The sequence below is a fragment of the Petaurus breviceps genome, unplaced genomic scaffold (assembly GCF_028583685.1).
Source record: "Petaurus breviceps papuanus isolate PSGF00001 unplaced genomic scaffold, PetGlider_PUasm1.0 126, whole genome shotgun sequence".
NCBI classification, from domain to species: domain Eukaryota; kingdom Metazoa; phylum Chordata; class Mammalia; order Diprotodontia; family Petauridae; genus Petaurus; species Petaurus breviceps.
In genome coordinates, this window is record NW_027185655.1 from 10,281,101 (window position 1) to 10,298,942 (window position 17,842).

The following is a 17,842-nucleotide window of genomic DNA, read 5'->3' on the forward strand; positions in this document are numbered from 1 at the left end:
TGAGACCTCTCCACAAAGGTCCTGCTGTCCTTACGGGGAAAGGGGAATGTTTGAATGCCGGTGACGCAAAGGTATATGTCTGCTGCCACCTTCCTTACTCCACTGTGCCTTTGTTGTTTCTGCCATCTGCTATGGAAATGTTGCTATTATGATTAAATAAGGAAGACAGGAACAGAAGCACCATCATAAGTAAAGCAGGAGAACACAGTAAATATAATCCGATTTCTTCCACTTAGCTTTTTGGGAGAGCATTTCTAGATCAGGGCTATCTTGAATTGTGATAAGGTGATGAGTATAAGGACCTTTTAATCTTTATTTTGACAAAGTCAAATTTTTCCCTTTAGTTGTACAAGTCACTCTTCAACTCAAATTACTGCACATTCATTAAACACCTATTTCTGGGTCCCTGCCTTCAAGAAACTTATGTACTGATCAGTGTGTGTATTTACATAAATATAGCATATATATTAAAAAGTATAATTTAAGGTAAAACTGAGGAGGAAGAGATAAATTTGGAAACACTTGTAATGATTCAGTTTTTTTTTTTCCCTTAAGGTAGAAAACATTTTGTTGAATGATGGTGGAAACTATGTCCTTTGTGATTTTGGCAGTGCAACTAATAAATTCCTTAATCCTCAGAAAGATGGGGTAAATTTAGTGGAAGAAGAAATTAAAAAGTAAGTTCGAGGGGGTCTTATACTTTATGATGATATATGTAAATTTTGATCTGTTTCTAATCTTATAAATAAGCCTGTTAGAATTAATTTTAGGAATTACATTAAATGAATTAGGTTTCAGCACTTCATCTGGATCTAGTAGATTAGGAAATATCTGGTACTTTTAAAGCTATTTTGAATTTAGTTTTTTTATTTTTTTATTTAATATCTGATATTTTTAAGCAAATTTGCTAGGTATGATTTAGTTAAGAACGGCATCATTACAGATATTTTAAAGAAAACATAAAATGTAGTTAGTAACCTTTATTTTCATTGATGCTTATTGTGAGGCCTTGTACATGCAAATACATCCTAATAATTAAAAATATACAGTCTTTTCCTTATAATATAAAGAACAGTAATTATATACCTTGAAGACAGTACTTTGAGGAAAGTCATGAATATTAGGCTTTGAAAATGGAATGCTGCTGTAATTTTATATATTTGGATTATGCAAGGCCTTGGTTGAAACCAAGAAACAACTTCTTAATCTTTTGTGTATCATATATTTAACATAATTTGAAAAATCTAGGCTCCATCAATAGCAATTTTTCCTGTCTATAATATTTTCTTCGTCCTTTAGAAAATGGAATTGTTGCATTATACTTTATATACTTAAATATCACAGTATGAATAGAGTTTTGTAATAAACTCCTCTATTTTCACCTCTCTTCTATGCCTACTCTCATTTGGAGTGTGTCAGCCTAACAGGATAGCTTAAGAAGGTGTTTAAGAGTTGTATTTTATGTAGGTGTCAGACACTAATAGTAAAACATAGACAAAACATATGTTTACTTCATAATTACTTTGAAAACATGAGGAAAGTATACCGCTTATTAGAAGAATTTCCTTCACATTAAGAAATTTTATTAACATTTTAGCATTACATAGTCGATTTTTAGGTTTCAGTCATTTTTCTTTCCTATTTGTCCTCACATTTCCTTCCAAATGGATTTCATCATTGTGTAGATCTAGATCAGAGGAGGATTACACATGTAGAAAGAAGGTAGAAGTGAGCTAGGTTATCTCTCTGTGGGCATATCTATGTATTCACATGCAGATACATATTTAAAGGAAAATCCCTGCTATATTTAAGGTACTTTATAAGTTGTTTATTTCCCATGTAAGATAATTCTCTAGTAAACATAGAGAGAAGTAAAAACAGCATGACATGTAAGTTTATATTTAAAGTTGAGGGGATCTAAGAATGTTTTCATAAAGAAATTATTAAAATTAATTATGTGATTTTAAATAAGGAATTTAAGGGAACCAATACATTGCCATCATTTAAAGTTCTCCTAAGTAAAGAAAATATTAGTGATATATATTTTCTGAATTAAAATCTTTTTTAGTATCTTCTGTTGCTTAATCCTTGGGAGACTACTGATGCTTTATTATTTTTATCCTAAAACACAAGACTTTATTGCACATAGTAACTTTATTTATAATAAGTTATGACATGTAGTTATTCAGTTTTATTTTTTGGGGGAACCAATGTAGTATCTTTCTTTTGTTGACATCTCCATTCCAATTCACTTATTTACTGCCAGGTATACGACTCTGTCATACAGAGCTCCTGAAATGATCAACCTTTATGGAGGGAAACCTATTACCACCAAGGCTGATATCTGGGTAAGGAAAAGGGAAGGGCACAATTTATTTCAGGCAACTCAGATAAGAAATGATAAAGAGTTCAGCTTAGTATAAAGAAAAAAAGCACTAACTTAATAGTGAATAGAAAAAATAAGGTAATATGATTTATATTCATAGAAATTAAAAGGATTAGGAAAAATGTTCTTAATCTCAAACTTGAAATTGACGACTTTTTGCTTGTAATGATTTTCTTGAAATAGATAAATTATTTTAAAATAATTTTTTGATTTAATGATAAAATATTTCAAATGCATTGCATTTTGCTGGCCTGTTGGCATTTAGGCTGGTTCTTGGTTCAGAAAAATCGGGTACAATTAATTAAAAATAGTCGATACTTTAGGGAGTACTTTTGAAGTCAGTTAATGAAAACCAACACAATTAATGTTATCTGTATTATCTATATGTATGAATATATTTTTAAAATTGAGAGACATATCATAGATCAGCTTCTGTATGTTAAGGCTTGTCAATATGGTTTAGTTTTTAGAAATTGAATCATGAAACATTAGTTGCAAGGAATCTTTAAGGGCTTCTAGTTTGACTCCTTATTTTACAGGTGAGGATTATGTTATATGAAGCTATTTGATCTTTATTAAGTTGCCATATTCCAAATGGTTAATATTTTGATCCTTTTCTAGCCTATTATATTTAGTAGCTAATGGTAGTGTTCTTGCTCTTTGAAAAGTGTAGGCCCAGTTTGTAACCCAGTGTTATTCATAGAATAAGTGGTCTTACTCATGTCCTTGTTCACTGGTACATTCTTGTGCCTTTCTTCCACTCTTCCCTTGTTTTATGTTGGAGTTTGCATGTAAATAGTCCCTGGCCATGAGGAATTTCCATTGGATTGAAGTTTTGTATCTTTTGTATGTGTTCTTTCTTTCATAACTTCCGAGAAAAGCCAGACGTGGATAGTTTGTTAGATCCATAATTTTATTTTGTGTGTACCTTTCCATCAGTGCGAGTCTTCCAGGCCTGCTTACTCTGTCTATTCTTGCCTCTGTTGTCCCATTGAGGACTTATTTGAGACTCTGGCGAGCAAAAGTTTCAATAATAAGGGGAGAAAAGGGGGCTGCCAGGTGGCACAGTGAGTAAGAGCGCCGGCCCTGGAGTCGGGAGATCCAGGATCAGTTCTGGCCTCAGATACTTAGCGCCCACACAAAATAACTGGCTGTGTAGCCTTTCCTTAACCCCAAATGCTTTTAAAAAAAAAAAGGGGGAGAAAAATAAAGCGTTCTGATAAACTTTTCAAGGCCCAGTTGTTTCAAAAAAATGTTTTATGCATTGCCTTTTAAATATTTGAATTTTCTTTATATCCTAGCTAGCTCTTAAATTTCTAAAAAGAACCTAGTCTAACCAAAGTAGTAGTGTATGGTGCTTAGTGAGTTTACTGTTATTCCTAGACCATCATTCTGCATAATTTAAATAATAATTATAGCTCACATTTACGTGGCAGTTAAAAGTTTGAAGAATACTTTGGTCACAGTAACTCTGTGATATAGGTAGCCTAAATCAGGAGTGTCCAACATTTGTCCCATAATATTCCTTAGTGTGTCCCAAACCAGATTAAAATGTAATTGGCAAAAATTTAACAAAATAAAAATAGATTTTAAAAGTAAGTCACCACATGAGCTGCAGGACTGCTGAAGTACGTGTGAGTGGCCACTGTTCTGGTTGGAGTTTGCCACCCTTGGTCTCAGCGTTGTTCTTATTGTACTGATGAGAAAACTGAGGTGAAGTGATTGTCCGAGGGTCCCCACTGGTACCTGCCAGCCAGGGCCCTGCTCTTCCCATTGTACCACACTTTCCATCCCAGGTAGGCTAGGCCACCCAGTGTAGTGGGCTGAGCCTCCAGCTGAGGGGAAGAAGAGATGGCTTCCAGCAGCTGTTGGTGTGACTTGAGCTCTCTACCCTCAGCTTCTCAATGGCTAGAAGAGTTTAGTGACACAGGAGATGAGCATTGGCCCTGGAGCCAGGAAGACAGGAGGTCTTAGCTCCTACCCAGTGCCCAGCTTTGGGCAAGTCCCTGAACCTCTGCTCAGTTTCCTCAGCTGTAAAAACTGTCAGTCAGTCAGTCAACATTGAGTGCCTCCTGTGTGCCAGGCACTGTATTAAGCATTGGGGATATAGAGAGAGAGAAGGTAGGCCTTGCCCTTAAGGAGCTTATAATCCAGTGCGGGAGATAACAAGCAAACGGCAATGTCCAGGCAAGCTACATTTGGGAGAAATAGGAGGCAAGTCACCTTGTTTGAAGAAAGGTACTTCTTATAGAAGGTGGGATCTCCCATGGGACTTGAAAGAGTGCAAGAAATCCAGAATGCAGAGATGAGGAGGAGGGCATTGCAGGCACGGGGAGCATGCTGAGAGCCAAGAGATGGGGGGTCTTGTTCATGGAACAGCCAGGAGGCCAGGGTCACTGGCCTGAAGAGGACAGCACCAGGGAATAAGGCGGAAGAAGACCGGAATTTTAGCAGAGGGTTAGGTGATGAAGGGCTTTCAGGGCCAGACTGAGCATTTTGTGTTTGCTCCTGGAGGCAGTGGGGTGCCACTGGGGCTTATCGAGTAGGGGGTGGCATGGTCAGACTTGCGCTTTAGGAAAGTCACTTTGGTAGCTCAGTGGAGGATGGATCGGGATAATCAGGACTCATAATAACCCTAGCCTCTGTGTCCCAGGACTGTTGTGAACATTAAATGAAATAATATCTATAAAGCATTTTTCAAACCTTAAGGTATTAGATTAATGCTAATTGTTGTTATTATTATGCTGAATCTTCTAAAGTGTTCTTGAACTCTTAAAATTTTGTGACTGTGACTGAGTTCTCTACTTCTTGGATATCATGCCAGTACCCAGCGGCAGGGAAAATTGCAAGAGACACCATAACTTTGATGATTTTTAAACCAGAAAGTGTATTAAACTCATGATTCAAACACATAATAATAAGGTGGTTTATAGGATGTTGTGATATTTTCAAGTTTAGAAAACATTTTAATATTGTTAGGTCATTGACTGTGTGAAGATGACTCTTTTTTTTATATAGTCTTTCAGCTCATATACTTCATTTTAAATTTTGTTTTGATATTTAAGTAAAGATTAAGTAAAATTAAATTGCATTAAACTGCTCTCCTTGGCTTTTTGGTTTGTTTTTACCATAGGTCATTATTATATAAATAGTGTAGGAACTAGAAAAGGGTAATGGAACTGAGGTTATCTAGCCCAAATTATAAATTGCTCCATCTTTAGAGAACTGAGATTCACAATTAACCATTCCAAGAATTGTAAAGCCCTTTCTTTACTTACATTTTTAAAGGAATTTGTACAGCGACAGTTAAGAAGAAAAATAACTGATAGCACTTTAAAATTCTTCCAGGCAATCCTAAAATTGGCAGAGTGCTTTAGACACATTGATATGCCTCACAGTAACTTTGAGAGATAAAATTTACAGGTATTATTATTGTTGCCATTTTACAGATGAGGAAACTAAGGCTAACATATGTCAGAGATGAAGTCGGAACCCATGTCTGCTGCCTGACTCACAGTGTAATAACCCTCTAGTCACTGTTGTGACATCAACCAGAGTGCAGCTGTGAAATAACGTAGCTAAGGTTTGCATAGTGGAGTAGAAACAGCATCTGACAGCGATCTGGCGATTCAGGAGAACCAGGGTCTAGTCTTAGCCGTGCTCCTTAGCTTGCTGTAGAACCTTGGGTATGTCCCCTAGGGTAACTTTACTGTAACTGTCAAATAATGGAATTCAGCTAAATGATCTGATGCTTTTTCCAGCTCTAATACTTGTTGGTTTGTACAGTACAAACCAAAGCAGTAGTAGGTAGTTTAGAAGCAATGAAAAGGCTTTTAAAAACATCACCCTCCCTTTCCCCCAACATGGCGCCGAAGGCGAAGAAGGAAGCTGTTGTCCCCCCCAAGACAGAAGCCAAGTCCAAGGCCTTGAAGGCCAAGAAGGCAGTGCTGAAGGGTGTCCATAGCCACAAAAAGAAGAAGATCCGAACATCCCCCACCTTCCGGCGACCCAAGACACTGAGACTTTGAAGGCAGCCTAAATACCCTCGGAAGAGTGCCCCTCGCAGAAACAAGCTCGATCACTATGCCATCATTAAGTTTCCCTTGACCACCGAGTCTGCTATGAAGAAGATTGAGGACAACAACACCCTGGTCTTCATTGTGGACGTCAAGGCCAACAAGCATCAGATCAAGCAGGCCGTAAAGAAGCTGTATGACATCGACGTGGCCAAGGTCAACACACTGATCCGGCCCGATGGAGAGAAGAAGGCCTATGTCCGTCTTGCTCCAGACTATGATGCTTTAGATGTTGCCAACAAAATTGGAATCATCTAACTTGCTGTGTCCCCATTCCACCTACGATAAAAATAAAGTTTTCCAGAATAAAAAAAATAAAAATAAAAACATCACCCTTGAGACTGGCCTTCATTAGCTGATGTGAGAGACAGTAAGAAGAGATTTAGATTTTTATCATTGAATTCAGAAACGTACAGAATGACCAGGTTAGTAACAGATCAGGCAAAATCAGATTTTGTATTCTGGACAAGTGGTGGCAGCATTCCATGATTCTGTGATAGGTTTACAGTATTTGTTTAGCATTTTGAAATTTTTTGATTGGAAATTTACACTGTAGACATTGTGGTTCTAGATGCATTCTAGCATTGAGTTATAGAATAATGTTCATTTTAAAAATAAGAATCCAACATAGTTTCTACCAGTTACTTTTTTATGTGGAAAAACAGTTGAAGAAATTATAGACAGACTTAAAAATCAGCTAATCTTCCCTTTTTTCTCTTCCCAGTCCTGCAAAAATTTTTCTTTGGCCCAAATGATGAAGGGAAAATTTCTTTGGCATTAAAAAAAAACCCTACGATCGTGTCAAGTTGAAGTATTTTTAAGCAGTTTTCTCCCCAGTAGGTGTTCTCAGCACTATAACTCATGTCTGGAAATATTTGTTCTTAAAAATTTCACTACTTAAGGGTAAAATAATGCAAATTATTAGAAATTAATTTAATGAAGCAAAATGGCTGTGTGTCTCTGGTTTTAAAACTTAGGCTGTTTCTCTGACCACACCTCATCCTATTAAGAAAAATTGGGGCATCATACATAGCTTTTCTTGCATTGATCATTGCTCTTAGGGTGAAGCTTATGTTAAATTTTTTTTTTTTAAGATTTCTTTCTTAAGGAAGTGATGATCTGAAGTTCCTTTTAAAATGGATTTACTTCTTGAACTTTAGCACTTGGTTTTTTCTCCCTTAAATTTAACCATATCTTGTAATTTAACTTGGCATCAATGAAAATATGTATCCAATATGAAATGAGGAATTGTAATTTATAGAAATTTTAATTTTCCGATTAAGCATTTTATAATTAATAAAGCAAGGATCAACTGTTGAAAGCTAATGTTTATCTTATTAGCGCCCCTCTGTTTTTGTACGGAAACAGCTAAGGGGTGACAGGTTTTCCTCAGCATGTCCATTAAAAGTATGCAGTGTACCTATTATTATCTAATAATTGACTGCATTTAATAATTTAGCTTTTGAGAAAAGTTGAAGAGTGAACCTGACTTGCCATTTATAAAATAAAATTTGGACACTATTTTAGTATAGCTAGGTATATAGTTGTATACTGTGGAACTGGGAAATGTTCCATAATTTGGTTTAGAGTATAAAGTGTATTTTAAGCTCTTTGGGCTTTTAATCATTCCTATTTCATAAACTGTGTTAAGATTGGCTAAATTTATTTTGATGCCTTAGTCTGTTCTTTCTCTTCTGTTTTTTTAAGCATAAGCAAATATTTTATTTAAATTGTCAAATCATCGTTTACCAAGTGTATATGAACATAATGAAACATTGTTAAGACAAGTGGGTATATATATGGAGAAGGCAATCTAATACCTGTCGAAAACTGCCTGATTTCATGCTGTGTGTATGTGGATACAGTCCAGGAACAATAGAGTCCAAAAACTTAAAGCAATGAATATTTTTTCTCAGTAACATCAAAAGTATTTTTTTTTGCTCAGTAATTTAAGCACACTTGTGTCTAAATATACATTCTGAAATAATCAAGGAAGGCCTAAAAATGTGCAGAATTTGAAATTTTTGAGACAACTTCCAACTTTCACTAGAGCTTAAAGCAAAATCTATTAATAGGCTAATTTTCTGTGTTTCCACAAATTTTTTTTGCGTGCAAATTTTCACTCTTTGCTGACTAATGATACAAATGAGGATATTAAGCTGAATGAATGTCTAAGGAAGAGTTGCCCCTTTGGACTAGGAAGGTCTCTTATGAAAGCAGCCAGTGAAGCCTCACCTAACGTTGTGACTCAAAACTCATGGGCACTCGACACTTCATGTAACGTGTGATAGACACGTAGGTCCATACTTTGTGGACTATATAGGTCCTTAACCAGTAAGTGATGGAAAATAGACAGTAAAAGCAGGACAGAAACGTACATGTCCTTCAGGTGCCTTAGCACGGTGTGCAGATGTGACCCTTGGTTCTTGAAGGCCACGTCAGCGAAGCGCTAGTTGTGATGGGCCCCACCAGACAGGAGAGATTTCAGAATGAGCAGATCATGACATCTGTGGTTCTTGACCACCCAGAGCTACCGATTGAATAGGCTCGTCCCCATCAGAGCTTCTTGTGGCCACAGCGACTCTTGGAGTAACCTGTAGGGCAGCAGGTGTGGATGACCTGTGTCAGCGCAAGGGGAAGAACCGCTGTGGTGCTCATTAGTGTCGCATTGATGTTGACCAGATGGCCGTCATGCATGACTCAAATGCATGTTCTGTTGGAAAGTTTGCCATAGTGGGTTAACAATCCTCCTAGATTAGGTCTGTCGTCTCCACATGTCAGGTGCGTGTTTATCTGCCACGACCCTGTGAGCTCCTTGTGATTCTGGCCCCAGGCTGCAGCCCCTCTCTAGTGCCTGTTAAATATTTTTTTCTTTTTCAGGATCTAGTTAGGTCTTTTCTTTTTCTTTTTGCTTTTTGGAGTGGGGGAAGGCAGGGCAATTGGGTTAAGTGATTTGGTGAAGGTTACATGTAGTAAGTGTCTGAGGTCACATTTGAAATCAGGTCCTCCTGACTCCAGGGCTGGTGCTCTATTCACTGCGCCACCTAGCCACCCCAGGCTGATTTCTGATTGACTACAGAAATAAGTGAAATGACCCAAGAGGAACCAAAACAGTGATGATTTCTCATCATATTTTTTTGTGTAACGTTCTTTAATAATATGTAGCTTCCTTTATTGCTAGCACTTGGAGCCCTAGGATCTGCTGGCAGTTTTTATATCTAAAAATTCAGAGAAAGTCTTTTCATTAGAATTATGAAAGTCAAACTCTAACAGTTTCTGTAGGTCAAGTATGTGAATTTAGTTGTGAAATAGCTGGCCAGGTACTTTATGTGTTAAAGATTATAGCTATAGAGTTTGTGAAAAGAATGATTTATCCATGGCATAAAAATTGAGAGGTTTTTCTTTCTCCAGTAAGTACCAAGTGCATTAGGTCATTAAGTTACCCTGATTTTAAGAAATAACATGCTCAAACTAGCTTCCATGAAACTATCAGTTGTAACAGAGATTAACACAACTAAATTCAGAAGTAGATGGGTTTCTCTCTCAGAGATGTTGGTTTATTTTATTTTTTGTCCTGCGATGAAACTTAGGTCTGTTCTCTTTGTTTACAGGCCTTGGGATGCTTACTGTACAAGCTTTGCTTCTTCACTGTTCCCTTTGGGGAGAGTCAGGTTGCCATTTGTGACGGCAGTTTTACTATCCCTGACAATTCTCGTTATTCTCATAACATACACTGCTTAATAAGTAAGTATCTGGATGAATTATGAAAACTGAAGACTTTCAGAAAAGCTGTTAAGAAACTTACCTTTAAAATATTTGGTAAACCTTCCTCCCAAGAGATAATGAATCTCATTTACATCTTTTGTTCTGAGTCTGTTATGTATGTACTTAGGGCCATAGCACTCTGCTGCCAAAATCTGGGCACACTTGGACAGAGTGCCCTGGGCAAGGTTTTTATAGGATAAATATCTGCTATATAACTTGGCAACATTATGGAAGGTTAAAATACAAATAATTCCCTCAGTGCTGAGGCTTTATTTTCCTTCAGATGGTTCTTTTAAAAATCCATTAACTAAGGTGAACAGAGAAATGTTTTTTTGTTATTCTGTATTTATATTTAGTAAAAGGTTATTTTACTGGTTGGTTAGGGAATGCCATCAATAAAGTGTGACTGGATTTTAGGAAAGCATTTGGCAATATCCTATGTGAAGAGAACAAGAGATGTGGGCTGGATCATAAGTGAATTTGTAACTTGATGAATGATCATGCTAAAAGTGATGATCAATGGAGCCATATCAGCCTGGAGGGGAGGGCTGTAGTGGAATGTCCCATAACTCTCTTACCCAACATTTTTATCAGTAACGTTTACAAAGACATAGAAGAAATGCTAATCAGATTCACAGGTGACATGAAGCTAGGAGGGACCATTGTCACATTGGTTGACAGAATCAAGTCCTTAAAAGATTTGAGCTATGGTCCCAATATAAGATGATGACCTTTAGAAGGGATTAATGTAATAAGTATCAGTCAGGTCTAAAAAACCAAGTATACATAAAAAGGGGAGAAGAAAGATGTGGCCTATGCAACAGTGAGTGAGAAACCGACCTAAGACCTGGTGATCCGAAAGTTCTGTATGAATCAGGAGGGGTGGCCCAGCTGTCAGAAAACCTTCCTGCATCTTAGGGCTGCATGAATAAAAACAAAGTATCCAGACAACTGGAGGCTTGGATTCCCACTGCCCTCTGCTCTGGTCAGACCATTCAGTTTTTGGCACAGCCTTTTAGGAAGGACAGCGACATGCTGGAGTGCATCTAGAAGAGGGTGACTAGGGCAGTGAGGGGCATTGACACCATGGTGTACAGATCAGCTAAAAGGGGAATTGTAGGAATAGAGGAGCCGTGCTAGCTGGCCTCGAGGACCTTCCTGCTCTGTCTCTGTGAGCATTGTAGGAATTTGGAGGGCACTCATATATGCAAGGAGGTTTAGCGTTTTTTGCACTTCAGATTCAACAAATATTAGGTGCCTGCTCTGTGCAAGATACAGCTTCTGCAGATATAAACACAAAAGAAAAGAAACTTAGTTAAAACTTAGATGTTTCTTAGATGGAATATTCATAGAGATGATTTCACAGTACAAGTTGTTTTGAAGGAGAGGGAGACTCCGAATGATGTTGGTTGGGGGGTAAGAAGGGTAGGCGAGTGAGGTTGGGGAAGAAGAAGGAAAAATGGAGCCCAGAGGCTTAGGCAGATATATTGGGTAGAAGTTATAGAGAGCTATCTTCCTAACAGTGCTGTCCAAAGTGACATAGACTCAGGGGGGTCATGGGTCCTCTTACCCTAATAGGAGGAGTCTGTTAAGCAGAAGCCCCTATGACATTTTTCTGACAAGACTATATATTTGCTGTTGGCAATTTCTTTTTTTTTTTGCTTTTTGGAGGGCAGTTGGGGTTAAGTGACATGCCCAAGGCATCACATGGCTAATTTTTGTATTAAGTGTCTGAGGTTGGATTTGAACTCAGGTACTCCCGACTCCAGGGCCAGTGCTCTATTCACTGCGCCACCTAGCTGCCCCTTGGCAATTTCTGATAATTAGAACTGCTTCTGTTAACCTTCTCTGTCTTTGCAGTTTTGCTATCTTCCCTTGTTTTATCCCTTATGTCTGTATTGCTTACCCTGAGCTTTTTGACTTGGCCTTTTATGTCCTTTCCCAGCCAGGGGAAGGGTCCCTCCTGGTCTTATAAACTGTTATGGGTTTGGGGATCTTAGCTGTTTTTGTTAGTGATAAGTCTGAAGAGCTTCTTTCTTTCATGCTTTCCTTCTTCTTGGATTTGACCGTATTCTTTTTTTTTTCATTTTTCAAACGCTTTATTAACTTCTTATTTACATTATTAATTTCCCCCAGATTTTGAGTTACAAATTTTTTCCCCGTTTTTCTGCTACCCACCACACCAGAATAGCAGTCCCACAGGATATCCCCTCCTCCAGTCTATTCTCTCCCATACTCCCTTCGACTTTTCCAGTAGGGCATGGTGGATCTCTATGCCCCAGTGCCTGTATATCTTACTTCCCAATTACATGTGAAATAATATTAATAATAGTATGTATACATAGATATATCAATTTTAAACATTTGATTTTAAAACTTTCAATTCCATGTTCATTCCCTTCCTCCCTTGTCACCCACCCTTACTGGGAAGATAAGCAGTTCAGTGTAGGTTGTACATGTGTAGCTAATGCAAAACATTAGCATAGTAGATATATATTGTAAAAGATTGACTGTTTCCCTCCCTCTTATCCCACCACCCACTTGTTCTATTCTCTACTTTGATCCCGTCCCTTTTCAACTTCCTTTCCCCCCAGCCTGCCCTCCCTTCCATCATCCCCCTTCTCATTCCCTTCCCCCTACTCTCCTGTAGGGGGAGAGACCCTATTTAGTGTGTATGTCATTCCTTCCCCGAGCCAAATTCAATGAGAATAAGGTTGACCCATTCCCTTTTGCCTTCCTGTTCTTCCACTCCATTGTAACCATTTTCCCTTGCCTCTTTTATATGAGATATATATTCCTCTCTCACTTCTTAATTTCACCTTTTAAGTATCATCCCTTCCTATTAACTTAGTCCAGTGCTCTCTATGTATACCTGTAAACATACATACACACATTCACTTATGTATTCATACACCTGTATATCCTCCAATATATATATATATATATATATATATATATATATATATATATTCCCTTCAACTATTTTCATACTGAGAAAAGTTTCATCAGTTAAGATTATTGTTTTTCCATGTAGGAATGTTAATAGTTCAACTTTGATAAGTGGCTTATGATTTCTTTTCCCTGTTTACCTTCTCAAGCTTCTCTTGCTTCTTGTATCTGAATGTCAGATTTTCTATTCAACTCTGGTTTTTTCATTAAGAATAATTGAAAGTCCTCTATTCCACTGAATGACCATATTTTCCCCTGAAACATGATGCTTAGTTTTGCTGGGTAGGTGACTCTTGGTTTTAATCCCAGTTCCTTTGACCTCCGGAATATCATATTCCAAGCCCTTCCATCCCTCAGTGTAGAAGCTGCCAGATCCTGGGTTATCCTGATTGTGTTTCCACAATATTCAAATTGTTTCTTCCTAGCTGCTTGTAATATTCTCTCCTTGACGTGAGAATTCTGGAACCTGGCTATCATATTCCTAGGAGTTTTCTTTTTGGGATCTTTTTCAGGAAGAGATCGTTGGATTCTTTCACCCTCTATTTTTCCCTCTGGTTCTAAAACATCAGGGCAGTTATCCTAGAGAATTTCTTGGAGGATGATTTCTAAGTTCTTACTTTGATCATGGCTTTCAGGTAGTCCAATAATTTTTAAATTATCCCTCCTGGATCTATTTTCCAGGTCAGTGGTTTTTCCCATGAGATATTTCACATTGCCTTCTATTCTTTCATTTGTTTGGATCTGTTTAACAGCATCTTGATTTCTCATAAAGTCATTAGCTTCCATTTGCTCCAATCTAATTCTGAAGCAATGATTCTTCTCATTGAGCTTTTGAGATTCTTTTTCCATCTGGCAAATTCAGCTTTTTAAGGCATTCTTCTCCTCATTGCCTTTTTGAGCATCCTTTGCCATTTGAGTCAGTCTGTTTTTTAAGGTATTATTTTCCTCAGTCAGGCTGTTGACTCTCATTTCGTAATTTTCTTGCATCGTTCTCATTTCTCTTCCCAATTTTTCCTCCACTTCTCTTATCTGCTTCTTAAGGTCCTCTATGGCCTGTAACCAGCTTGTATTTTCCTTTGAAGCTTTTGGTGCAGGAGTTCTGACTTCACTGTCTTCCTCCTGTTCCATGCTTTGCTCCTTTTTGTCCCCAAAATAGGAGTCTAATGTTGGAATCTTCTGTCTCCTTTGTTTCCTTTGCCTGGTCATGTCGCCCCTCAGTCACTTGACCCCTGGGCTTTTTGCCACAGCAGCACTCTGCCACCAGACAGGGGTGCTTTCGTCCCAAACGCTGGGGTTTTCTCAGCTGCCAGAGGTATTAGATGGGTGCCCTCTCTGAGGTCTCCACATGCTCTGGAAAGCTGGACACATACCCCAGGACCTCTACCCTAGACCGCAATCCAGATCCAAGAAGGTTAAAGCAAGAGCGATTACCCCTCAGACTGTGCTTGGTCCCCCTTCACTCTGCAGGCCAGTAGCTGAAGTTGCCACATGGTGCTGGCTGGCTGTGCTGGCGCCTCAGTGGCTTTTCGCTCCGGGGGCAAAAGCCATGCACTTCCACTTACTGGTCCCAAAGTCCAGACTGCACTGACCTCTCACTTTGTCCTTAGCATCTATGTGTTGATGAATATGGAAACGGCCACAGCTGCTACTGATCTGGAGTCCCTCTGGCAGGCGGCTGGTCAGGCCCACCCTGGGGCTAAGGCCTTGGCATGGGGCTGGACTCGACTCCCAGAGCACTGGGCTGGCCGATTCCTGCCAGCCTGCCAGGCTGTCCTCAGCGGGAGGTTAGCTTCTCTGTGTCGTTTTGTGGGTTCTGCAGCTCCAAAGTTTGTTCAGAGTCCCCTTTTTACATTGATTGGGGAAGGTGAAAGCTGGAGCCATGCGGAGGCCCTGCTTCTACTCCGCCATCTTGACTCTGCCCCCCCCTTGACCGTATTCTTTTAACTCAAGAGTTATACAAGACTGGGTAACTGTGATTAGTAAGGCTTTCATGAATATTGCTTTGTTGATTATTCTCCAATATGAGTGGGTATAACAAAGTAAATGCCTGCTTTTGGGGGCAAATGAATTGTTTAAAATACTCTTAGCAATGTTCATGTCTGTGATTAAAAGTGTATTTCTAACTTCTTAAAAAACTACTACATATTAACATCAAGTTGTATTTTCACTCATGTATTTAAACTAATTACATACTTATGTTTAATAAAAACGAAAGAGGTTTATGGTTTTTCCTGTGAAGAGTCATTGATCTTCTCTGCTTCCAGCATAACCTGCTCTTTTGTTGACTTTTACAGGGTATATGCTTGAACCAGATCAAGATCAGAGGCCTGATATTTTCCAAGTGTCCTATTTTGCTTTTAAATTTGCCAAAAAGGATTGTCCAGTTTCTAACATCAATGTAAGTAGTTTTTAGAAGCTTGAGTCACCCTATAGTAATCTTTTTTTTTTAGAGTACTTACTTGTTAAATGTTGTGAAAGTATGACTATTGTTATTCCCTCCAGTCGGCAAGTAAATGCTTAGGTACTCACTGTATGCCAAACCCTGTTAAGTGTTGGGAGTTCAGAGAAAAATATCGTGAAAATTTTTGAGAAAAAACCACTCCTTGCAAAGATAACGTGTAAATAATGACCTAGGCACATAGAGCACAGAGAACAGATGAAAGGTAATCTCTGAGGAGAAGGCACGGCAGCTGGGGGAAGTGTGGAAGACCTCTTGTACAAGTAGGAGATGATTCTTGAAGGAAGCTGCCGAAGGAAAACCCTTGTGAGGCCTGGAAGTGGCTGGAGGAGTAGCAAGCAGGGCCAGTGCAGCTTCACTGAGGGGAGCACATGTCAGAAGCTAGAGAGGTTTATGAATCATTACCAGTGTCAGGAGCCCCACTCTTTGGTCCTTGTGGTAATGGGGGCATTGGGCTTGCTGTTGAGTAGTGAGGGGTGTTGTACCTCGTGCCTCAGATGGCTGATAGCCTTTGTAGACTAATAGTATCAAGAAACTAGTGTTGGAAGAGGATTTGAGACAATTCCGTCCAGAACTCTTACTTCACTGTGAGAAAGCTGAGAATGTGAGATTCTGGTACTGGCAGAGAGGATCCTGCAGATTATAAGTAGTAGAGTCTGGATTTGAATCCAGATACTTAAGACTAGAATCTTTATTCTTTCTCTGCCTAATGTTTATTCTTTTGAATGAATGTGAAAAGAATGTGTGCCTTTAACCTCTGAAAACCTTAAATAGATAACATTTAAAAAAGTTTTTTAGAGAGAAATTTTGTGCTTACTCTTTCCTGAATTGGCTTTAACTCCATTCATCATAGTAGAATTTGGTTTCAGGCAGATTGTATTCTATATAAAAATATTTAATTATAACTTGGTGAAAATAAAACACAAAAGGTATCTTTTGAATGCTCTGCATGTCTTATGCTTTTTTGTGGTGCTTCAAACATGTTAATGCTTTTGATGGCTTTTTATGTGTGTGATTTTTTTTTCCTTACCTGGTAATGTGTCTTATGATTACATTCTTTGAAAAAATTCTTTTGCTTCCAAGACCATGTAGCACCTTTATTCAGAATGAGCCCCCTTGCCCTTAACTGGCATGACTTATTTCCTCAGGTTATATGTCAAACTTAAATTCTGGGATTGTAGATTCATCACTGGAAGCAGATTTAGAGGCACTCTGGTCCTCTATTCCAAATGGTCATCTTAGAGAAAAGGATTCCGACGCTGAGAATGTGCAACTGCCCAGTGTTCCCCAGGGGAAGGGTAGAGCAGATTTATTTTTTTGTTTTTTGTATCCCCCCCCAATTTATTTATTTATTTTAAATTTTCAACATTCATTTACACAAGATTTTGAGTTACAGATTTTTCTTCCCATCTCCCCCTACCCCCCACCCCAAAATAGCTAGCCTGCTGAATACCCCTTTCCCCAGTCTGTTCTCTCTTATATCCTCCCCCATCTCTCCCCATCCCCCACCCCCCTTCCCCCCCAGTCTAGTACGGCAAGATGGATTTCTATACCCTGGTGCCTGTATATCTTATTTCCCAGTTAAATGTTTAAAAAAAATTTTTTTTAATATACACATTTGTTTTTAAAATTTGAGTTCCAGGTTTTTTTCCCTTCTTCCCTCCTCACCCACCCCCACTGGAAAGATAAGCAATTCAATATAGGTTGTACATGTTTAGTTACACAAAACATTTCCATAGTAGTTATATTGTGAAAGACTAACTATATTTCCCTTCATCCAATCCTGCCCCCCACTTATTCTATTTTCCTTTTTGACCCTATCCCTTCTCATAAGAGTTGGCTTCTAGCTACCCTCTCCCCCAATCTGCCCTCCCCTCCCTCATTCCCCCTGTTATCCCCTTCTCCCCTTATTTTCCTGTATGGTAAGATACCCAATTGAGTGTGTATGTTATTCCCTCCTTAAGCCAAATTCAATGAGAGTAAGGATGACCCATTCCCTTTCACCTTCCTGTTCTTCCCCTCCATTTTAAGTTTTCTCTTGCCTCTTTATATGAGATAATTTGCCCTAATCTATGGTAGAGCAGAATTTTAGGTACTTAACCTGTGGTGCAGTGCACAGAGCACCAGCTTCAGGTCAGGAGCCTTTAGTTGAGGTCTGACTTTGGATTGGACACTTCCCAGCTGTGTGGCTGGACAAGTCTCTTCACC

At 38.6% G+C, this 17,842-nt stretch overlaps 1 protein-coding gene and 1 pseudogene across 3 annotated transcripts in view; both read left to right on the plus strand.

The window, feature by feature from the left end:
- The window catches only part of BMP2K (BMP2 inducible kinase), a 111,713-nt gene that overhangs the window by 54,302 nt on the left and 39,569 nt on the right, over nt 1-17,842 (plus strand). For all 3 annotated transcript variants that reach the window (XM_069092810.1, XM_069092792.1, XM_069092801.1), the window contains exons 5-8: nt 556-677; nt 2,267-2,348; nt 10,074-10,206; nt 15,471-15,574. In XM_069092810.1, the coding sequence (XP_068948911.1) occupies nt 556-677; nt 2,267-2,348; nt 10,074-10,206; nt 15,471-15,574 (441 nt within the window). The remainder of the gene's footprint in view (nt 1-555; nt 678-2,266; nt 2,349-10,073; nt 10,207-15,470; nt 15,575-17,842) is intronic.
- LOC138164903 (large ribosomal subunit protein uL23-like) lies at nt 6,200-6,789 on the plus strand (annotated as a pseudogene).